The 24414-nt window shown below is 43.7% G+C and overlaps 1 protein-coding gene across 8 annotated transcripts in view; it reads left to right on the top strand.

The window, feature by feature from the left end:
• The window catches only part of BRF1 (BRF1 RNA polymerase III transcription initiation factor subunit), a 178972-nt gene that overhangs the window by 99472 nt on the left and 55086 nt on the right, over positions 1–24414 (top strand). For all 8 annotated transcript variants that reach the window (XM_054200636.1, XM_054200639.1, XM_054200640.1 and 5 more), the window contains 4 exons: positions 2613–2739; positions 4318–4357; positions 4447–4539; positions 5241–5519. In XM_054200636.1, the coding sequence (XP_054056611.1) occupies positions 2613–2739; positions 4318–4357; positions 4447–4539; positions 5241–5519 (539 nt within the window). The remainder of the gene's footprint in view (positions 1–2612; positions 2740–4317; positions 4358–4446; positions 4540–5240; positions 5520–24414) is intronic.

Below are 24414 nucleotides of genomic sequence, written 5' to 3'. Positions count from 1 at the left end.
CTGTGCCTACACCGTCACGCTGGCAGCCCTCACGGCCGGGGGGTCAGCCCTCGTCCCGTTTGGCTTGGATCAGGACTGAGGAAGAGGAGGGCACGGGCACAGGACTGGATGCTGGTGGCTGGGTCGGATGGTCGAGCCATGCCGTCCTGTGGTTCTGAGCTCCTTGGTAGCACCACCAGCGAACACGACGCAGCTCTGCCCTGTCCTCATGCGGGCGCACCGATGGTCTTAAGAGGGACTCGTGCTGCCGTTTCGGCTCAGGGCTGAGGCTGACACCTGAACCGAAGCTGGTGCCGGCTGCCGGCACGTTGTCTCAGCCGTGGGCTAACCTCTGAGGGGTGCAGGGTACGTGACGTGAGTCACACCACACGGTGGACAAGGAGAGGGACAAACGGAGCCTCAGGTGTCCACAGGGAGACGTGCACGGGGTTGAGCGCTGAAAACCAAGCGTGGTCATCTCATCCCCAGCCTTGCTTCATGAGTGACTGGTTTTGCTACTGGTGTTTTCTACGTTTCTGCGTGTGCCTGGAGGTGTTGCTGTTTTGGCTGGGCTCTGGGTCGGGCTGCTCATCTCAAACTCGGAGCAAGTGTGGGGTAAACAAACTGGGCGTCTTTGCCAAAGTGCTTCTAGGCTTTTTACAGTGGGAGGAGAATAACATTTTAATGAGGCGAGGCTGGTTGGGAGGAAAACTCTTGCTGAAGTGGGACTACCTGTGAGTGCATGATTCGTGCGTGGGGAGATGGATGACTGTAGTTTAATGATGGTGGCTGGGAAGATACGTGCTCCTAAAATGATACATGAGTTTGGCATTAAATGAATCCTGAATTAAAATAACAGTGCCCTAGCCGGGTTTTTGCTCTAGCCAAATAGATGAGGCTCCCTCCTGGAAGGTGGGTAACGCATGCTGGAAGCCCGTTAATGCTGAGAAGGATTTCTAGTCTGTTAATTAGAAGGTGGGCGCTGCTGCTGCCAACAGCATCCTCCTCTCCTTTCCAATTTGATCTGAAAGGGAGGAGGAGGGAGCTGGTCCCTGGTACTCAGAGGGAAAGTTTTGGGCTGTCAGTCGCTCTCAAATACGTGGCTAATTTGGGGCTTCGTGGAGATTCCTGAACTCCAAAAGCAAAACTGGGTTGCAGAGGCTTTTTTCTCCTCAGCAGCACTAATTCCAGCTGGCATAGCTGTGCCTGGGCTCAGTGTGCTCCTTGCTGTGGGTTTTATGTGGAGCTGCCTGGCTCTCCCTGCACATTTGATGGCGTGAGATGCTGTGGGTGGCCTGGGGACAGTGCTCCGGGAGCAGGCTGCCGGCAGGCAGAGCATCCTGAAGTTACATCCCTTTGTATCAGCTGTCTTGTCTTGCTCCTCAGTTTGTGAAAAAAAAAAAAAAGGAAATACAGATACTGATAGGATATAGGGAGAGAGTGTGGCGAGGTGCTCTTGGCTTTGACCCTGGAGTTGGTTGGAAACTGAATTTCTGTCCTAGAGAAAATTCCTTCTTTGGAAGGAGTTTTGTTGCAATCGGAGGCAAAAGAGAAAACCATGACCGCATGCTGGGGAGGAGAAATGCTGAAGGGTCCTGTGCTGGGATTACTGAATCACTGTTTTTAGTTTCCTAGCTTTGCAGATGGAAGCTGTTGTCAGCTTTCCTTCCTCTGGAAGATGGGAATATTCCAGTGAAGCAGCTGCAGATCCAGCATTGCCGTTTTCCCATGGAAAATGTTGATATTATTAAAAGGGCACTTTCTGTCAGAAAACATTCTGCCAGACATTTCCTGACCTGGCTTTGTACTTAACCTTTTGTCTCACTTTCTCCATCTGTAAAATGGATGTGCTCATTCTCAACCACCTGTCTAAAATGCTGAGATTTGTAGACGAAGTTGTGACAACGTGGTCTCATTTAAGATTCAGTTCCTTTGAAAGATTCAGCTGCTTTCATGGCAGTTCCCCATGGAGCTAGTCCTCTCTCTCACACAGGTAGGAACTTTTAAAATGGGAACATTAAACAAATACAAAGTATATTATTGTAGAATTACATGCATTCATCTATTCCATCTGTGCAGTGTGCAGATGATCTCTTTATTTAACTACCGCTTCTGCGTGTCCTGGGAAGGTTGCTTCTTGTCCCTCTTCCAGTCCACTGAAGATTTGTTACTTTAACATTTTCTTTGCGTAAATTAATCATGCTAACATATCAGGAATATTTCTGAACCTACTCCTAAACTACCAGGACAGATATTTTAGTTTGGGAATCTGTTTTGTTGTTGTTAACAAAAGCAACCAGATGGGAGGAATGAGCTGCGTTTCTCGTCTTAAGTTTTGTCAGTCTATACTTAATTGACTTTAGTGACTGTGGTATTTCTGTTCAGTCTTTGTTCATCAGAAAAAGCAAGTGTTACATACTCTAATAATTCAAAACCTAACCTGTGATATGAAAATATACTTTTTTTGCAGCAAACGAAACAATTAGTATCACTTCACTTTTAATGTATTCTGTATTTGAGCGAGACTTTCTAAGGATGACATGTTTATTCTGTAACTTCGCAGTTTGACGAGTTTTGTTACTTTTAAAGACGTTCTTAAAGATGCTATGGTAATGTTCTGTATGCTTTGATAGGTTGACCGAGTTTGAAGATACACCAACAAGTCAGCTAACCATAGATGAGTTCATGAAGATTGACTTGGAAGAAGAATGTGATCCTCCTTCGTTTACAGCTGGTCAAAAAAAATTGAAGCTACAGCAGGTGAATTCTGAACCAGATGCTCTCTGTATTTCTTTCCTCTCTCTTCCCTCTGTATATTCCTTTTTGAATCAGTTAATACTAAATCCTAACTGACCAGCCATCGATAGGGGTTAGTTACATTTATTTTGAGGTTTGTAAGAGAAGGGTGAGCATTAGTGCGATTGATATCCATTAACAACCTTTTTGTTTTACTGGTAAAGGGAGAGCTTCACAGTTAAAAAAAAAAAAAATATATATATATATGTTTTTTTCCTATACGATTTTTGCTCCCTCCTCCAGAGAGACATGCTCTTTCAGATATGTAGCTTCAAATACGGCTTTAAACCTCCCCTGATGAGGGATCGACGTATGTCTGCCATCTTAGCCAGCTGCTGCGGGAAGTACAGAGTCACTGCGCTTGTTAGCGCAGATCAGGACGTCTGGGTGGCTGAGTAAAAGAGCACCAGCTGAGCTGCTGTGTTTTGCAGGGTACCGGCGTTCGGTGCTCAGCCCCATGGTCGCTGTATTGTAGATGAGGGCTCAGCACGCTCTGCCCAGATGCTCCCCCATTTGCAAGCTGATGCAGTTATACTGAGCACTGTTATCTCCTTTACGCTTGCTTTCCTGCTCTGTGTGTGTTTCCCTTCTTGTGCCCTGACCTCTTACCGAAGCATCAAATCTTTCTGTCCTTACAAAACTGGAGCCTCTCATGTGACGAGTTGAAGCTGAGCTTGTGGCATGGAGGTCTTGAGTAGCTGTCCTAATGTCTGCACTTCTCTTTTATGTGCCGTATGCACTCTTCCACCCTGGTTAGCGAGGACCAGGGTTGCAAAGGTGTAAGCTTTGTATTTGGATCAGAAACCATAGGCTTTTTTTAAGGTAATACCTGTGGTCAGGAGAAGTACCACTACGTATAACTTTTTTTAAACACCTATGACAGCAATAACCCAATTACTTTAATGAGGCTGCTGGGTTTTTTTGTGTGGTGCAGCACCTGCTTCCAGAGGGATTAGTTCTCAAGTGGCTTAATTTCTTTACAAAGCATGAACTAAAGCACCAGAGGAGAAGATTTTACTACCACCGTAGCCAAATCTTACATTATTAGTTTTTCAGAGTTTTTTTGTTTTTACTGTTCTAAAAATGCTGTCACCTGAAGGTCTGTAGGCGTGTTTGGGATGTTCTGAAGAGCCTGCCAGGTGCTGCAGGTCAGTACTTCCCCCTGCTGTCGCCTGTGTGCTGTGTCTGGCCTGGGCAGCGCGATTTCAGCGCTGTCTTGCACTTGCTCATATCTACAGGTATTACTGCTGAATAATTGCTGCTGACTGCTGAAGAATGGGGCCTTTTATTTGCAACTTGCCAGAGTGAAGGTTCCTTTTCACTTATAGAGAGGGGTGAGAGAACATTTGAAATCGGCTGGTATTTTGAAACTTGGCTGTCTTGCCTGTCTGACACTGTAAAGTAATTTGAGTTGGGATTCAAAACCTGCTCCTTGCTTTTAAAGTACACTATGATTCCGTGTCTCTATATACAGTTCACAAACAGTCCAAAGCTGGGTTTTTTTTAGTAATCTCATGTTTATTTTGTTTATTTTCATTTCAGCTTGAGAAGGCGTTATCGAAAAAGCTGGAGGATTTTGAAGGTAAAAGTTGTGTTTAGTGTAACATATCACTCATTTGTCCAAAATCACATCAATTATTGCTGATTTTTATATTTATTTCATCACCACAGGTGAAATATCGAGCTATCAAGATGAAATAGAGATTGAATTAGAAAACAGTAGACCAAAAGCAAAAGGTGTATTTGCAAATTTCACTAAAGATGGTAAGTCTGTCAAGTCTTGCGACTACTTAAATAATAACGGGTTCAGATCCCGCAGGCAGTCTTAAGTGTATGAACTTTATTGTGATGAATGTGATCATATATATGCTAGCGTAATACAAGATCTCTATTGCATTGGGGTTCTCTCTGCCAATTAGTTGGTTCAAATATCAGTCTTCAAAACAACTACATTGTTCATTAAAATGACAGTTCATTAATGATTTCAGTTGTTTTTCTTTCCTGGTGCAGTATGAGCTTGGCACTGGCACCTGAGAATGTTCCTTTTCATCACTGAAAGTGCAGTGGACCAGTATCCAGAACCTTCTGTCACCAAATCCCCCAGTTGACTAAGCAGCACAGAAGGGCTTTGTGCAGGTTGAACGGGCTATTTTTCATTTGTAATTATATCAGTAAGTAGCCGGCTTCTCTGGCAAAGCCCTTTTACTTGCCATAATTTGATAACACAATACTTCTATTTTAAATGATGACTATATTCACAAAAATACATTTTAATAGCCGAGGTAATGAATTTGAAGAGCATCTGAAAACTCCATGTATTCATACATTGTACTAAAATATTGTGTATTTCTTCTACAGATTTTTCTCTAAAGATTTCTGTTCTTTACAGGAGCTCCTCTCTATTTACTTAGTTTCTGTAACAGATGGTATGCAATGATCTGTTGGTATTTTTTTTCCCCTTACAGATTCTATAGAAGATAATACCTCTAGTGTACTTGGAGAGGAGGAGGCAGAAGATGAGGAACTGGAAGCAGCCGCTAATCACTTAAACAAGGACTTTTATAATGAACTCCATGAGAAGGACAGACTAAAGAAACATGAAGATGGGGAATGCAAAAATGGAAACGAAGCTCTTGTAAGACCACCTGCACTGGAATCCTTGCTTGGCCCGCTCCCCACTGCAGCTAGCCTTGGCATAACAGAGTCCATAAAAGAGTGCATATCCACTAAGGACCGAGAGCCTGGTGAGTAGGAGATCAGTTCAGCTCGGAGTGGAAACTGGACACGTGCATCCAGTTGTGGGTTTGTTGTGTAATTTCCATGTATCTTGATGGTTACCGTGGTAGCAATTCCATCAGTCACTGTAACGTCAAGGTACAGGAGCTGTGAGGCTGGGTGGGACCGGTGGTCTTGGTTGTTGATGTTGGTCATTGGCATCTGCTCCTCAGTAAGCTGCAGGAAAATCTGGAGTGCCTAATTATTTTCTGAAGCCTGAGAATGTGTATCTCTTCGTCGAGTAGATTTGCAGTCATATGATAGCTGATGGGCGTATTTCAAGCCATGCAGTCTCAATTAGGAAATTGGAGGAAGCGGATTCCTGTAAACATGACTGGAAATTAAAACCCAAGTATGAGAATTTGAGATCAAGACAAACTTTCTCAGGAGACATTTTACTGGAATCAAACATGATGCAGTCTGTCTCTCTGATGGAGAATCTTTGTAAATGGCAAATATTTAATACGTTTGTAAGAGGACATAACTGGTTGTATGCTTTTTTCTTTGATATGGACTTTGGTGTGCATTTTGGTGGTTTTGCTCCATTTTTCTTAAACCCCCCAGATCTATCTGTAACATACAGCTCTGTATAGTACGGCTGGAGCAGGACTGATCAATTAAGGAAGCTAATTTTGCTGCAGCCATTAAGGCAGACAGTACTGCAAACAGCCAGTTGTCCAGGCAGGTTTGTTTGCTTTTTCTTACGTGTGCTTGGGCTTTATGGAGATGGCATTTTTTTAAATTCCTTTTGCATCTTAATGACTCCAAGAACTGAACATACCTAAAGGGCATTTTATTCTTTTCTTTGTTGCAGTTAATTTTTCCATCATAAGACACCCCTGTCCGAATCTGTTTTGTCAGCTTACTCGGGGGGTCAATGCAGCAGAACGTTTTGTTATCCAAACTGTTCTGATGCTGATTTCTGTTCAACAGCACCTACTTATCGTAAGGTACTTCCTGCCTGAAGAGGTGAACTGAGCGCATTCAGATTCTTATTATGTTAGTGTTTGTATCCCAGAAACGTAGGGGGATGATTGCACGTTTATATTTTGTACAAAAAATAAATAATTAAAAAAAAAAAAAAAAAATTAACAATCATATAGAAACAGTTGAGTGGTTTTGATTTTGTTTTAATTACGATTAAGAAAATAGATGGCTCGTGGCTCGTCTTTCTCCTGGAAATCAGCAGTTCATGTCGAAGAGAGGTCAGTAATGGCTAGAAGCTGTTGTTGTCTGGCTAGCCAATGACCTGTAAAAATAAGTTCCCGGTGATGGACGTTTCTCAGCTGGCATTGCTATTGACTATTTTAATGGACAGGCGGAGGGCTGAGTTTAAAGATGAAACTAAGCTGGTACAGCCAGGTATGTTGCTCTGAGTCGGGCTTCAGGCAGGTGGGCAGGAGGGTGCGTGGCTGCTCATGCTATGGCTTGCCTGCATTCACTGTTTGTTTTCTTTCAAAAGTTGAGGACTTGCCAAATGAACTGAATTTCAAAACCGAGTACGTTTCAGTATGTTCATTCTCTTAATGCATCTGAGAAATCATTGTGGGTGTTTGAACAAGTACTTATTTTCTTAACGTGTTGTGAAGCTCACATGCCCAATTACTGTTTTGGTTTTCTTTTGATTGTAGATCCTGCTCCAAACTTTTTTTTTCCCCCCCGCAGTGAGTAATTTATTTATTTTCCCTCTGCTAATTTATTTTAATCATTTAAAAGTTTCATTTGAAGTCAGATTCGCTTTGGCTATGTCTGTACTGCAGGATAGTTGTGCTGGGGTGCAATTCCCGGTCTCCAAGCCCTTGCCACGCCATGCCTGCATGGTGTGCATGCATCATGGTGTGCGTGTGCATCATCCCCCTGAAGACCTGGTCTCTTTTCGGAAGTCATCTGGGTTCAGGAGCAGTAATGGAGCCTTGATGTGTTTTGGATGGTTGGGAACCTGGTCTGACAGATGGTCTGGGAGGTACACCTGGCTTGCAGTTGGAGCGTTATTATGCAGAATAAAGAAAACCTCTCATTAAGTTGTCTCCCGTTGATCACCTGTGCATCTTTGCACTGAACTCCGATGGAAACCAGTGCAGATGTTTCTGTCACCTCAGGCAACAATGTGTTGAGCTCTCCCTTATAGTTCTGGAAAACCTGTGAAAGATTTGTACGTGGAGGTTGTATCTTCTTCTATCAGGCCAACAGGCATAGCTGTAAAATGCAGGCAATTTCCAGGTTTCCATGCCCTTCTTCAAGTCTGAAAAAGAAGCCGCGGTTTTCAAAACTAAGTATAGGATGAGAGCATGCTCAGAGTTTGAGATGGCACAATTACAGATCATCTTGAAACAAAAGTTTCAAGTGGTACCTGTGGAGGGAGGAAAAGATCAGAAAACTTCCTGCATTTATCCTGTATATTTGAATTTAGTTTAGTGTAATTCTATTGTGAATCTCAGGTGGCCATAGGTTTGCTATGGTATTTCACATTCCAACACCTGACTCCATTGGAGAAGGGAAAGACTCATCATAACATTGCACCCGTTGATATTTTGGTCCTTCTCCACAGCTGTGTAAGCCATAAACCAGGAACCTTTCCCTTCCCTCAGCCCTCTCCGACTCTGAGTCATCTTCCACTGTGTGGACCATCTGGGTAGGTTAGGCTGGAGGCCTTAGTTGGGATGACTTTGTATCTTCTGCTGGGCTTCACGTGTTGTCAGATGGGTGTATTACGTCCGGTCAGTGCAGAGGTTGGAAATGGCGGCCTGGTGCTACGCGGTGAGGATTCCCAGCAAACCCTCATGGTGATACACTGCGTGGTTGGGCAGATGGCCATTAAGTAGGAGCTCAGCAAACAGGTGCAGTATGTGCAGTGTTTGGCCTCCTTAAATGCAGGGTATCTCCTCTCCTCTGTGTAATAATCTCTCTTCCTCAAAAAAACCTCTGCTGTCGGTACCTTCTACAAAGTCTTTTCATTTGGCTTGTGCATGTGGTAATTCAGTTTATAATTGCCTACATCAGCTGCTTTGGGAAATCTTCCACCTTTGTGCTACGGTGGCTACAGCAACAGCAGAAGGTTTCTCACAAACTGCTTATGCAGATAAGACTTAGGTACAGAGCCCAAGTGTTAAGAAAAATTTAGTGTATTTTTGCTCCACTTACAATTGGCATTTGAGCAGTGTGAGCTTGTCTATATGACTGTTTTATGGAAAGCATAGTATTTTAGCAAATTTGCATTACAAAGAGAGCATGTAAGGTACCAGGTTAATGAGTCTGAGGCAGTAAAGTGCTTAGAATAAACACTACATTTGACTGTTTTTTTCCCTACAAAGTGTATTAATTTACGGAGACATTTAAGCTGAAATCTGTTCGAGTCTTTGCAAACTGCTTTTTTCTTACTCTTCATGATGAAAGTGCTTTATAGTGAGATCTCAGTTTCAGAGATGGAGATCGGGTACATCAGTCTGTCCGTTTTCCTGGCCGTGCAGCATCCCAGCATCCTCTCCACGCTCTACGTGCAGTTCCTCAAAACAGGACACCGATTCCTTTAGGAGACTGCCACAGTCATACACCATGGACTTCATTCTCGAGAAATACATTCTTTGGTGTAAAATTTCCCATTGCAATTTATTTTTATGTCCCTTTTATACCACTTCAAATAATTTATCATCTTTCTTGGTGTTTCTGTCCTTCTGATGTTTACCAGCTGTCCTTCCCATGTCACACTGCCAGGCCGTACACCGACAGTTCATCTCTTCATTTTGCACATAAATCAAAAGTCGTAAATTTAATGATGGCCGGGGATGAAAGTGAGGAAGGTCTGATAATAACAGAGATGAAGGTAAAATACAGGGCGTAAGTTACCGACTGACTTTATATGACTTCCCCTTCGTAATATAGGTAGCGTTTGGGACCTGATTTAGTCTTTGTTTTGAATCAAAATTCGCATGCAGTCATTTAGAGCAGTAGTTTCAAATAATGTGTGTGAAGTGGGTGGTAACACGCTCCTGCACGTCCTCATGAAAGTAAGCGGCTTTTGCAGTGCGAAATCACCGTGCATGTACCATCTTGTGCTTGGTTAGGCACCCGGTAACTGCATTCACTGCTAATTTTACAAAGAATACATGAGAAAGGTTTTGTCCTTGTTCATAATTAATAGTTTGCTCATTTATTACTCCTTGTATTTATGCCTCCATTACTGCTGCAGGCATAATCTGACATGGACTGAGGTTGAAAGATGTTGCCATTGATTTCTGTGGGTGTTAAAGACCCCATGCAGACAGTGTTCATTGATCGAATAGTTGTTGTCCCTGTGTACCAGCGCTTTTCAACTTCTTACTCAAGGAGGATGTGAAAAGGGGCTAAAGATGGAGTTGTACGAGACAGAGATGGGCTCATCCTCCAGGATCTTACTCTTTTCCTTCATATTTCATCTCCCTCGTCCTAGCAGCTGCCAGTTCCTGCTTCATACTTCGTCCTGGCCCCGGGGCTTGCCGGATCCCTCTGTGAGCGGACTCAGCTCCCTAACCCAGAGAGGAAAAACGCATGCGTGCATGATCCTCCTTTTTTTTTTTTTTGGCAGCTGTAGATGACCAGTGCCGGCAGCACTGCGGGCAGGGAAGTTTGCAGAAACGTGGCGTTTCTAGCAGGGTCTGAGCTGCTGTGGAAGGATGCTTAAGGGCCCACAGGCTGCAAACGGCTGGAGAACGGCTGTTGGTGGTGTGTGTGCCGAGGAGGGTTGTTGGCACCATCCAGGAGCCCCAGCCCGGACTGCTGCATGGCAGGGGCAGGCTCACTGCTCTTGCCATTGCTGCTCCGTCAACGGATGGGTGTTTACCTCCTCTGTGTGCTGGTGTCTTCTTCTAGCATCCTCCTTAACTTCCTCAGGTTTTGTCTGAGTGCATCAGTGTCAACTGTTTGAAAATATACAAATGTATATGCGCATATAAAAGTATACAAAAAGATATAATCAGTAATTAGAGAGAACATTATGAAGCCCTATGAAATCCTTATTACCGCATACATGAGAAATAAAGCTGCTGAGTTTAGCACTAATTGTGTTACGTATGCAAAGGACACTTGGTCATCAGTGTAAGCATGCGTGTCCCCATCCTGATCGCTCTTCTTCTGACTCTGGCTTCAATGCTGCGGTTGCTTCGGTGGTTTTCAGCCCCACCTGTGGAAATGAGCAGTGTGCATGACCTGCTTGGTGCCACCTTCCCCGTGTGATGCCTTTGGAGCACTTTGAGGATTTGATCTTTGTCTCCATGTGCTGTTTTCTCATTGGAAAATACTTTCTGTGGCAGGACTAGCTCTTTCCCAATTTTGAGATCTAAGCGATAAAAATCTTGGTTACAAGCTAATCTTTCTAATCTAGCCTCTTTATGCCTATGTTTGGCAGACTTGATAGACTGTATCCCTGATTGAGCCTTCATTATGCTGGTAATGAGATGTGAAGAGCTCGCTGCAGCCAGCATGGTAATAGGAGACCACCAGCTGCTTTGAATAGTTTTTGATACCTGAAGTCTTGGGTATGAATTACAGATGACATGATTTTCTTACTTGACTATGTATGTTACTCACACACCGGTTTTGTGTGTGCCTGTATTACTCCAAAATCTGTGTATGCATTTTTTTTATGCACGATCTTTGCATTTCATTAAAAGATAGGAATGCTATAAATTCATTCCATATTCATGCCATGAGTAACTAGGAAAGTTAAGGGATGAAAACTAATCATATAGTTTGGCTGAAAGATTTCCAAACAAATCTAGAGAGGAGTTTTGGAGAGAAACCTGCAGTTTGTTAGAGCCGTTAGGGAGATAAATTGGAGTGGAAGCATAAGTTGAATCATGTGAATACATTTTTAGAACATTTGTGGATGTTTTAGGAATTTTCCAAAGGGTTAGTTCATCAATACAGACGCTCCTTTCAGGAAAATGTGTGTTGTTTTTGTCAGAAGATTTGGTCAAGAAGAATTGCTGCAGAGTAATGGACGCTGTGACTGGGAGAAGGTACTGGAGAGTGGGGTTTGGGTTCCTGAGCTGAACGGAGCAGACACATCTCCTAAACCTTACTTGGCCACGTCCCATGTGAATGAATGGCCTTCACCCCGGGCTGACCAGCCTGGCTGTCCTGTTATCCTGACTGTTTCGGGGCGGGTAGATTCTCCTCTCCTCTCCTCTCCTCTCCTCTCCTCTCCTCTCCTCTCCTCTCCTCTCCTCTCCTCTCCTCTCCTCTCCTCTCCTCTCCTCTCCTCTCCTCTCTCTTCTCTTCCTTATTTTTTGTTTCATAAAATTCTGGTCTGGAATGGGAAATATTTTAAAATCTTTAAAAGCTTTTCCAAGCTCAGATTTTTTTTGCCTGACTCCTGCCTCATCCTGAGTGCCGAGTGGGCAGTGAGCAATGTGTCTTTTCTGTCTTGAATTCCTCCAATAAAAGCATGGCTGAAAATCAGCTTTATTTTCAATTTGAATAGACTAAAAGCCTTACATTGCTCTGATGAGACTAACCAGCTGTTTAAGGCCTCGTCCTCCCTTGCTTCAGGAAAAAAAAAAGCAAAAAAGCTGCTTTCTCCTCTCTTGCTGCTTCAGCCGGCTGCTGGCCCCGGGCTTGTTGGAGGAGGAGGTGGCAGCAGGGCTGTGTCTCTGGTTTGGAGATGTGGGCTGGGAGAAGAGGGTGAACGTGCCAAATGGGGGCTCTGGCGTGTCTTTCTGTATGTTGATATTTGACATGTGTGTGCTGCTGCATCGATACTGCTTTTTAACAGAGCGAGGAGAAACAATCAGCCCGTGCAGGTGTTTATGCATTGTTTTCCCTTGCGTTGAGGGGAAGTCCAGGTCTGCTGTCATCTGCTCTACCCAGACTCCTAGTCCAGGAGCACAGAGCTGGGCAAGCAGGGAGAAGAGGAGAAGCTCAGCTGGGGCTTTAGAAATGGTCCTTTTCCTGTACCTAAATAGCAGAATTATGGAAACAGTTGTTCCCCAAATATTAAGGGAGTGTTGTGTTTCATGGTTGACTTAGATGCCCCGGTATTTGTAGGCACCAATCTAAGTTTTTCCTTCTTTTGGGTCTTCTTTTCAAGGTTTTCTCCCGTCTGCACCCCCTAGCATCTGAAAAGATGCTGGTTCTCAGCATGGGAGGTACTTTCAGGGACATATATAAATTGATCTTGTCTTTCTGTGGGCCGATTCTTAAGGAACTTGTGGAAATATAACCATCTCAGGGGTCACTGCCCCGCTCCTAAATCTTGGTTGAAATAGGCTCCAGATTAACACAAGACTCAGGGAGGTGGTGTTGGGGGGTGACGATGCAGATACCTACAGGCACACAGGAGACCATGTTAAAAAACATGAATAACTCCTTGCTAGTGTGAGAATTACATGATACTTCCTTTTCTGCACCTGCCGGAATTTGAGCCATAAATGCTCACAGTTATTTGGTTAGGTGGCCAGTTTGCAGAAGAAAAGTCTTTCACCAAAAAACTCAGTGAAAACTGAAATTTTTCATTAGAGAGTTGCGGAAAGTGAAGCGCGTGGAGGCTATGGAGAGGGTGTTAAATTTGCATGGAAAACTGCCCACTCAGGAGGATGTTATTTGAGCAATTCATCATGGTATCTGAAACGTCAGGAGTGGAGACCTGGGTTCAGTTCAGGGGGGCTTCGTGGTCTCAGTTGTTATTGAGAATCAAGACTTATTAACCTAGGTCAAGGAGCCACAAAACGCGCCCTTGGAAGAAGGAAATACAGCGCAGAGAGATTTGCAAGGCTTAGCTACTTTGGGTTTAATATGATGGGTAATAAATCCGTGTGCAGTGCTGTGGTGATCCTGACCACTTCGCGTTTGTCTTGCGTCTTCTGAAAAAGCTAAAATAATTCTCCATTTAGGACTTTATTTTCTTGTGGTACAGGTTCAGCTGGTAAAGGCAATACCTGCAAACTGAAAATCCACGAAAGTAAACCCTTTAAATGGAGTGCCGTTTCTGCAAAGTTTTAATATTTGTGTGTAGCAGCTTGTTGTTTTGCCTTTTTTCGATAGCGTTGAATTTGGTTTGAAAAATTATTTCCTATACCCTCTTAAGGATTAACTTCATCACACCCCTACACGCTTCATCTGTTTTGTTTGTTGGTCTGCAATCCGTGGGACTGTCATAGTAGTCAAGATAAACAAGTGTATGCAGGGGTTGGACGGCGGCTTGCGTAGATGACCTTTGTAATTAGGGATTTCAGCTATGGCGCTACAGACTGTTGATGAAAACAGTCATGAGTTAGCCTTGTGTAATTGTAGTTTGACATCTTTGGTTTGCTAAATGCTTTCGTAACTAAAATGGGTGTATTATCCACTAGAGGAATAATATTAATGTTGACACTGTTGTTGGCAATTAAAAACAATTTTGGAAACTGAATTTTACTACTCCTGATTGCTTTTGAAATAATTTGTTTTTCAATGTTACTTTAGTATTGGTTCATTTATTACGTCTTTTTTCCTGTGTGACAATGAGATAATTGCTATTTATTTTTTATCCTGTAAGCAATTATAATCAAAGCAGCCAAATACAGAGTCTGCTACGACCTGGAATCAGAGTGACCCGTCAACATGAGGCTACTTCAGCTTTTCAATTTAATCTTTTTTTTTATATGCACTCACCAGAATGCATTCAGTAGGGCTGAAAAAATTGCATTTAGAGTTTTCGGTGTTCATTAATTACAGTGGTGCAAAGCCATAGAAACTGGCAGGTAAGACCAGCTTTGGGTTGGTTATTAATAACAAAAAAAGTGATCTTTCATCTAGGATTGTGTGGACTGTGTTGGGTCAAGAACGTCTGAAGCGGCTGGAAAAGGAGATTCCGGCAGGCTGCTTGGGAAAGGGTAGTTGCAAATTAGGGGGAATCGCAAAGAGTCAACTCTAGGGATTTTTTGCAGCCAAGTTTTGCTAAAAGGAAGCAGAAAATACTTTCTTTTGCTTTTAACGTCAGCAGTTTAAGGTAAGGCTCAGCTTTCGTATTGAAATGTATGTGTACACCTAAGATTTGTAGAAGTTATTTTCTGTGATGAAAGCCCTGGACATGTACAACTCTGTAATCGAAATAAGGAAATGAATATGTAATGAGAGAGAGTAAATAATGCTGTTAAGTAGTACCAGGAAAGAAATTCAGAGCAAGAAACAAGGCTCCTGAGATAGGTATAAATGCAGAAGCCAGAAGTAAACAGCTGTACCATGGGTGGAAGGTTACCGTTTTTCAGCAAATTCACTACCTAAATGCCATGTTTGATTTAGGTACAGTGGGGAAGCCACCGTGTGCTCACAAATGGGAAGGAAGTAAAACAGTGCTCTGTGACCAAATCGTTAACGCTTATATAGGAACAAGGCGAATGACTGATTTTGGAAGTTATGCTTAATGGCCCAATTTCCTGCTCAAGGTAAAAAATGCAAATCCACGTTACCGTAGAAGTCAGGTATTGAAATGCAGCAATATCCGTATCAACATGAAATTGTGTGACCGGTGGTAGTATTGTATTCTGTCAGTGTTTTTCATTAAATAAAACATACTTCAGTTAGAAGTTGCTTTTCCATAAAGTCGCTGTTTGCACTTCAAGCCAGAGTTTTTTCACTTAGTGGGAGTATTGTTTTCCATGCTACCACCATGTCTCACGGCTCTGTAGCTGCTGCACGAAGCTCCTGCGCTAAGTTCTTCCCGAAAAGCGAAGATAAAATCCCTGGTTTATACTGCACTGTTTGAATTTGGCCTCCAGTTTTAATGCGGAGCAGGTGTGTCGGGACGTGATGATGTGGGTGATGTTGGTTGAGGTTAAGATGTCTCTTGCCTTACCGGCTTGTCCCCCTCATACCTGCTGGTGCTGGTGCACGTCTAGTTGCCTCCTTCACCCAGGTCTGTCAAAAATGTCACAGGCTTGTGCAGCCATTTTTAATAACAGGGTCATTTTGACAGATGCGTGTTAGGGAGCGACGCCTCAGGCGGTACAGCAGCAGGGGGGAGGGAGGCGGTACCCATCGCTGGGGGCAGAAACCAGCTCCCCCAGTTCATCTGGGGTTGCAGGAGCGCTTTGGACCATGTCTTTGTGGCAGCAAAGAACATGTATTTTGGAGGCTGAGAGTGGCATTCATGCTTGCACTGAGGTACCAGTGCTGGAGAGGTTTTATGATCCATCAGTGAACAGGAATGGGCAATTTCAGATACGCCGTTGCGCGAGTTCATTTTATGTGCAGGGTCTTTGTAGAGGGAGCAAGGTTGACGCTTGAAGTTCAGCTCCAGACATGCAACACTTAGAAATCTGCGAGCAATGAAGAGGTTTGGTTTAACAAGGTGGGGAGGGAATTCAGAAAAGGTAGGCTGAATTCTCTCCTGAAAAAAAGGCTTCTTTTAAATTTAAAGTTTATTGCTTTATCTCAACTTTCAGAAAGCTCACATGAAACTTTCTTGCCTTTGAAAGCTTGATAAAAAACTCGAAGTACTTTGACTGAAACAGAAAATTTAATAGTGAGGCATTTTCAACGTGGAACGATGTTTGTGGGCGAGTAATTTAAACAGGTACTAATAAGAAATGGTGTCATACTTGAAAGGCTACAATCAGTATACACACACAAACTGGGTAGAATATCACTGGGAGCAATAAAATGTAGGAATTCTTCATACTGCTTTCATTGCAAACAGTTTTTATGGTATGGCCTGTGAAGCAATTGAAATGCAGAGAGCTGGCACATCACTAGATTGATAATTCCTCCTGCTACTTACAACTTATTCTCGGTACAGATGTCCCCAATTCTTTCTTTCTATCACATTAAACTTTCTTGTCTGCTTCAATTTTATGCCTGCCTCAAACATAGCATTTTTTGAAATTGTCCCTCCAGTTTTATTTTTTTCCTCTTTAAAAGTTTACATCAGATGAAATCTAGCTGCTGGTTTTTATCCTAAGGTTTACACTTAAACTTTTAACAAGCTCATTTTTAAGAAGTCTTTCCTTGAGAGAGCACTTGGCTGATCCATCAATAATTATGTAGTAATAAAGCGACTGTGTAAAAATGGCACCTATGTGCCGAACAGATTGGTTTACAGAGCCACTGACAAAGATGAATGTTTATTACCTTTTACTGCTTTTGGTTCTGCAGATGCAATACAGCTATTTTCTTTTTGGCGTCATGAAAAGTAATTTCCGATTGTGGAATGTTTATGATAATAAGGATGTATAACTAGGGAGAGCCCGGACTGACTTTCAAATACCAGCATGAGTTTGCAGTGCTGGTTAATTTAGAAAAAAAAATAAACAAAGAACATTTTTTATTTTATTTCTTTGCTTAACAAATTTTTTAAACAATCACTGGGACAGAACAGGCAGGGAACCCCACAATGTCACGTAGCTACTTTTCTGAATTAATGGGTAGTATATTAATTGTTGATTCTCCAAAATTTGGCAAGCTTCCTCATTCTCCTCGCTGCGTCCAAAGATTTCTACTTCTAATTTTACTACAATATGGAGAAAATTGTAGTGTCTAAAAATAACACGAAAGCCTGAAATTGTTGTTCTTGTTTCCTTTCTTCTTTTTGAGAGCCAGTATAATTAAGGCTGTGATTTAGATGACTTTGTATTGTTCAAATCTGTCCTTCTTTTCGGAAAATGTGGAATAATGTAGTCTGTAAGTTTTTATGGCTGGTAGATGCGCAGTCATTTCGGTCAGTCGAGCTGATTGACTGCAGTGTCACTGCAGTGATGAAATTGTCTCTCAGTGGAAGCTGAGAAACACCTTGAGAATTAAACTTTTGTGGATGCAGCTGTTGGGATCCTTGCGTCCACAGCCTGCAGTATGGCCTCCTGGTACTCCTGCATTGGCGTTCGCCTTGGTGATGCCGGTGGGTAGGGATACCTTGGCACAGCAGCCCTGGCTGCCTGTCAGAGGTGTCCTAGCTATAAGGTGTTTCCATCAACTTGCAAACCTCTTCTGGGTAAAGGCCAAACGTCACGGGTTCTCCACTGTTGCTGCCAAAAGGAGTGATTTGCCCTTATTTTGGGTCTGTTAAGCCTGATTTCGAGTGAGGGGTGCATTTGGTCCTGCTCCCAAAAGGCCCTTGAGTGGCATAGCTCCAGCTTCATCCCCTTGATCCCTGGGCACAATGGCAGGGTTGAGGTCCATGTGCCTGGTTCATCTTAGCAGGAGGTGAGGAGCTATTCCTGGGGGTGGTGGCAGGGTTGAGGTCCACATGCCTGGTTCCTCTTGTCAGGCACTGAGGAGCTATTCTGCAGACCAGTTTGCTGTCACAGCCCTGAAGTCTTTATGGCAACTTGTAGTTACGTCAGCAAACGCTTTCAGCCCAGATCATTCGTTTCAGTTGGCAGTCGTTGACAGTAATGTTCCTTTGCTTGGCTTTATTTTAGCATTTACAGATTTTTGTGTTGATTTTGATGGCATAAAGAGAATCACATGGGAGTGTTTTGTCTGGACTTCAGTATTCTCTGCTTTATCTTGCTACTAAGATTCAAAGTCTTACTCTTTTCAGGAGATGGGGCTTTCGTCTGTGCATCTTGCTACCTCTTCTCTCTTCTGTCCCTTCTGTCAGCCCATTATCCCGGGCTTATTTCACTGCACAGTTAATGATGCGTAAGTCTGCTGTGGAAAGAGTTTACCTGGTTAAAACTAACATAAAGAACAATCCATCCTAGTCTTATCTAAAGAAGAAATTGAGAAATAAAATATAAACAACATATTCCATAAGAAAGGATAGTAGGTCTGAATTTGAAGTGATGATCTGGTGGGTTGGCTTTCATTTTGTAGTGAAATAGTTAAAAGTTATCCAAAGCTTATTTTCTGTAGATAACTTTGTTTTAGCTAATTCAAAATAAAATTACTGATTTCAAGGAGATCAATATTGCATTTAATGCTGAATGGGTTTAAATGAATTGGTACATGAAATGCACATTCCTGTCTCCAAATGGGCTGTGGACACGTTAGTCATGTTTCTGAGAATTGGTGCCATAATACAGTATGTTGTGGTGAACTTAGATTAAGCCTCATGGGAAAGCATCGTTATTCAGTTAATTAAACAACAACTTTGATACTATGCCATATGCTGTAAAATAAAATGGGTGCATGGCAGAAAGAGCCATGAATCCTTTTAGTGTATGTGAGACTGAGCCATGATTTGTGACTTTCTTCTTGCCTCTGCAGTACTGTGTTAAGTAGAGGCCTAATATATTAAATATAAAATTAACTACCTGTGGATGTGGGACCTTATCCTTTCCAGTGCTCCCTGAAACGTGTTACCAGTCTACCCGGTTTTCGAGACTTACTAAAATCTTTCCAAATTCTTCGCTTCGCTCTGCATCTAATCAACATTTAAACAGGGTCTTTTGTGTGCCGGTACCCCGGAGAACCGCAGATTGGGGGGAAACTGTAAAATCAGCAATACATAACCTAGCTAAAATGACATATTAAATATAGTCCTGTTACTATATAAACTTTATGTACAAGAGTCAGATGTTGAGATTAATCAGAATGACAGGTTGTACAAGCATATGGCTGGCCTTTCTGATAGCCATTAGCTTGAAAGGCCGGCTTTGAAACCAGCTCCATTATTTATAGGTGAATCATGCTGCTGGGCTTTGTCGGGAAAAGGTTATTTCTCCAGTTCCAACGAAACCTCCTGTGCACGGAAGTGCCTTTTTCCACCGTTCCTGGAGAATAAGACAAATTATTCTCCAGGAACTTCTCCACAACTTTTTTCTTTTGGAAGGCTGTGGTGTCGGAGGGCATTCCAGTGCTGTAATGATGGATCTCAGGCATATGGAGTACACATGCTAATTATGCTGTGCTTATGGTTCAGTCTATCCAAATGCCAAGGCATTGGGGCCTCAGAGCTGCTGGAGGCAAAATGTTAAAATCCTTCACCACTGTCTACTGCGCATCTGGGAAAATGTTTGCTGCAGTCCCTAAAACATCTGGGGAGAGGAGGAGGAACAAATGCGTGTCCTCTCGAGGAGTTTGCTGCAGAACATGTGCTGTCTGCAGCAGGATTGTGCTGCAGTTTGGGCCGATGACCAAGTGAGCTTGCTGTGCTCCGCTGTCACCTGGGGCCACCCAAGCAATGCCTGTACTTTGCAGAGATCCTTATATGCTTCATATGGCTGCCTGAATGGATGCAAAACCGCCCTGGTCCCTGGAGCAGGGCTCGTGCGAGCTCTGTTTAGGTCCAGAGAAGTACTTTACCTCCTAACTGTTTCTCAGCCTTTGGGCATGGTCAGAGACAAAAAGATAGCACTTCATCTAATGTGAAACAGTGCAACCTCCGTGATTTTTATTTAAAAGCATGGTCTGTCCTGGCTGCAGCCATCTGTTGCATAATGGACTGATGCTCTTACAATGGGTCTGGATTTCTGTAGATGCTACCTTTTAAGATTTCAAACCCATGTCTCCTACTTCCAGGTTTGTAAAACCCCAACTGGTGGTTCTGATCGCGGAACCAGAGTCAGGATCTTACGTGTGTGATCTCTCTCTGCTCCATACCTCTGATAGTCCTGGCAGCGTAAAACACTGCCGGCTAGCTGCTCTGAATCCAGCCCCATCCATCACAGAGGCTTTCTCCTTTGGGCCAGGTTCCCACCTAACTGCTTCATTTACAAAGCTTGTGCTTTTTGCAGGGGACCTTCTGCTCTTGCCTGTTATTTTACTATAGTAATAATAAATAAGAATAAACTTTTACCTTCTCTTTCCTCTCCCCATCTCTGTAATTCCCTGCTTGCTATTTCTTATTAGCAATGAAGGAAGGAAGAAGCTGGGTAGCAAAATGAGAAATTTCTTACCTGATAATTTTCTTTCAGTTAACAGCTTCTCACCGTTCAGCCCTCCCGGACAGTGCAGTAAGTGGCACTGATACAAATTGATTTTTTTTCCTCTAAATAAAGACTCAGGTGTATAATTTCATACATTATATGGTGGTGTTGTCTTAATGCTAATAATTGCCAGCTGAAGCATTCCTGTAGTCCAGGTGGCTTCTGGTGGCTTGTGCTGAGCCTGTCTCCAGATCTACCATAGACCAGCTCTGAACCTCAAAGGAGGGGGTAGAAGTTAGCTCACCTTGGCTGAGAGATGATAAGAGTGATTAGAAGAAAATTGCAAGTGGAAAGTTCAACTCGTTCCTCTTTCTCACTCATCTGGGTGAGTTATTTTGCTAGGCTATTTTTAACCTGGGGCAGCTCTTTGGTCCAGACCACAGTGCTGGGAGCAAGACTGCTTCTTTAATGGGAGAAGTTACTGTGGATGTGAGGCTGTGGCATTTGGATGCCCCGTGCTGGCCTGTGTGCCTGTCCCGGAGGTGGGGAGCTGTGGGGTGGGAAGGCGAGGGTGCGTGTGGTGACTCTGACGTGGCAAGAGATGTGTCGGAGTTAGGCTGGTTTGCGCTTCCTCATGACACTTGAACCATTTGTACCTCTACTAAAGGAAGTTTGCTCAAATTTTTTGGCCGTCACCTGAGCCAGCCTGGAATGTTCAGTGATGTCCTGAGAAAATAAGTTAGCTTTGTTTTGATTTCCAATCAGTCAAATTAGCCTTAAAATATCGTATTGCAAGTCTCCTCAAATTCTTACGGTGTCTTTGCAGCTTAAAAACTGTGTGTGTATATATGGCTGTACACATTTACCATTTTTCCTGGTGGAACAGAAATTGGTTCATAATTAAAAAAATATATAGATAAAAATAGTGCGAGCAAAACTCTAGGATTTACTTTTAAGTTTTCAGTAGTGCAGAGCTCCCCGTCTCGTTTTATTTGGTGCGGGGAGGGCGGCATGTTAGAGGAGTAGATTTACTTCTCAATAAAACATACGTCCTTCTGCTGGGGTGGCTGAGCGCTGGCCAGGCAAGGATCCTGGGCTTGCAGGGACGGACAGCAGAGCATTTAGCGCCCACAGCAAGACCTGGCTACCTAACCGGCGAGCTGCAGTTGCAGAAACGATGCTTCAGCACTTAAACGTTAAACCAGCTGTTCCCTTTATGGCTGGCTCGGGTGTAAAGTGCTCTTGCTGTTTTACATAGTGGTCTGGCAGCACGGGGAAAGTGAGCTGGAGACGGATCTGAGCCCGGCTGCCTTTGCTGTCTGCTCTCAAGGGCGTTGGGTAGCCCTCACCCTCCACAAGACATACGGCGGCGCTTTGGACTTGGGGGGTTTGGAGAGGGGAACTGATTGAGATGCTGGTCAGTTTTCCTCCCTGGCCTCTCCCTTTATCTAAACTGTTACTGTTGGATACCCCTGCAGAAATTTAAAAAAAATGCAGAAAATACAGGCCAGAAGGCACCAAAGAGAAGGAAGGGTGGGGGAAGGGAAAGGAGAGAAAAGATGCCAAGAACAGCATAAAAGGCAAAGGAGGAAAATACAGCGGGGAATTGGTCAGTGGATGGAGAAGAGCAATAAATAGGGGAAATCTGTCTTTATGGTCTTCATTTTAAAAACTTTTAAGTTCATAACTACTGAGGTAGGAGGGGGTGAATATGCAGATTCATATTCAGATGAATATGAATCAGAGACTCAGAGAGCTGAGATGTGAGTGTGTTGCATCTTCAACAGGAACGCTGTGATCAGTTTTGGCGTTGCTAGACGCAGAAGTCATGAGTTGGAGAAGACTTGTCTCTGTGCATGGGAGCTTGTACCATTTCTGGGCTTCGGAGGTGAAAAATGTCATTCATGGTAGCTAATTAGTTTGTTTCCAGGAGAGTATTGTCAAGTCGGTCATTGATGGTTGTTGGTTTCATCAGCCGAAAAATAGCTTTTGCCATATTGTTGAGAGCAGCCGTCCTCTGAGCACTTGGTCATAGCAGCAGGGTTGGGAGCTTAAAAAAACCAGACAAGTTTTATCAAGTAGGTTGCATAAAGTTGCTCTTTTTCACTGTTTCCAAAAGGTGTTGGGGGGACAGGAACGGTATTCCAGAAGTGGAACATCTGCTGCTGGTTTTGAGGACAGTGTCAAGATGTTCTTCAGTTCAAAAGCTTAACTTTCAGCTGCATTTATTTTGGGAGGTTGAAAGGATTTTTTCTTAAGGGCCTTTTATATTGCTACATAGTTCAATAAGCACAAGCTTACCTTTTCGAAGAAAAATCTTCAGAATCAGAAAGCTGTTGTTTACTGCTGGACTATTTTTGTACTACCTGCTTTAAAAACACATTGCAGGGAGAATTTCTGAAAAGAATGGAGTGGTTAACTGTTTTTCTGATGAACTAGTGTTTAAGTTAACAAGTTTCTGTGTCTGTTAGACTAGTGGCGTATCCTTTAACTGGATGTAGAATGTGTGGATGTGGTTTAGTTTGATCCTCTGTGGGCTGCGAGGTGAAACAATAGCATTTGTTTCAGTGTGGATGTGATGCCAGAAAAGCAGCAGGGTTGGTGGTTTGGAGGTTTTTATTCTAAATTGAAATTTAATCTATAAAAAATAGGTTCAGTCTCTAATAAAAGTTCTGTGAGAGATGACTGACTGTAGGAAAAAGTTTTTCTCGTAATTCATTCCCATATATCATTAAGCACACCAATTTGGAATTATGTTCCTGCGATGGGATAATTGTTCTGTGACGGCCGTACGAAGGCGGCCGATGCGGGAAGGCTGGTGGGTGTCAGTCAGCTGCTGCGGGAGAGACGCAGCACCTGGAGCTTGACTCTCACTGCTAGGAGATAGAGATGCCGGCACTCAATAAAGATGGGTTTGTAGTTCTGCGCTGGGTTAAGGCCGAATCTTGTAGGAAAGGGCAACAGCATCCTGGCCTGTATCAGGAGCAGTGTGGTGAGCAGGACTAGGGCAGTGATTGTCCCCCTGTACTCAGCGCTGGTGAGGCTCCACCTTGAGTACTGTGTCCAGTTGTGGGCTACTCACTACAAAAAAGACATTGAGGTGCTGGAGAGTGTCCAGAGAAAGGCCATGAAGCTGGTGAGGGGTCTGGAGAACAAGCCTTATGAGGAGCAGCTGAGGGAGCTGGGGTTGTTCAGCCTGGAGAAAAGGAGGCTGAGGGGAGACCTTATTGCTCTCTACAACTACCTGAATGGATGTTGCAGAGAGGTGGAGGTTGGCCTCTTCTCCCAAGTAAGAAGTGATAGGATGAGAGGGAATGACCTCAAGTAGCACCAGGGGATGTTTAGGATGGATTTCCTGCATTTCGATCACAACAGCCCCAGGCAACGCTACAGGCTTGGGGAAGAGTGGCTGGAGAGCTGCCTGGCAGAAAAGGACCTGGGGGTGCTGGTGGACGGCCAGCTTAACATGAGCCAGCAGTGTGCCCAGGTGGCCAAGAAGGCCAGCAGCATTCTGGCTTGTATCAGGAATAGCGTGGCCAGCAGGAGCAGGGAAGTGATGGTGCCCCTGTACTCGGCACTGGTGAGGCCTCACCTCGAGTGCTGTGTTCAGTTCTGGGCCCCTCTGCACAAGAGGGACATTGAAGTGCTGGAGCGTGTCCAGAGGAGAGCTACCAGGCTGGTGAGGGGTCTGGAGACCAGGTCATGTGAGGAGAGGCTGAGGGAGCTGGGCATGTTTAGCTTGGAGAAGAGGAGGCTGAGGGGAGACCTCATTGCCCTCTACAACTACCTGAAAGGAGGTTGGAGAGAGGTGGCTGTTGGCCTCTTCTCCCAGGTGAATAATGACAGGACCAGAGGAAATGGTCTGAAGCTGCAGCAGGGGAGGTTTAGATTAGATATTCGGAAGAATTACTTTACTGAAAGAGTGGTCAGGCACTGGAACAGCCTGCCCAGGGAGGTGGTTGAGTCACCATCCCTAGAGGTATTTCAGAAACGTCTAGATGTGGCACTTCAGAGCATGCTCTAGTGACAGAGATTGTGTGTGGGGGGGGTTGTGCGTGTATGGTTGGACTCGATGATCTCAAAGGTCCTTTCCAACCATGAAGAT

The sequence above is a fragment of the Rissa tridactyla genome, chromosome 4 (genome assembly GCF_028500815.1).
Source record: "Rissa tridactyla isolate bRisTri1 chromosome 4, bRisTri1.patW.cur.20221130, whole genome shotgun sequence".
Lineage (NCBI taxonomy): Eukaryota > Metazoa > Chordata > Aves > Charadriiformes > Laridae > Rissa > Rissa tridactyla.
This window is presented reverse-complemented; position numbering and strand designations above follow the sequence as displayed.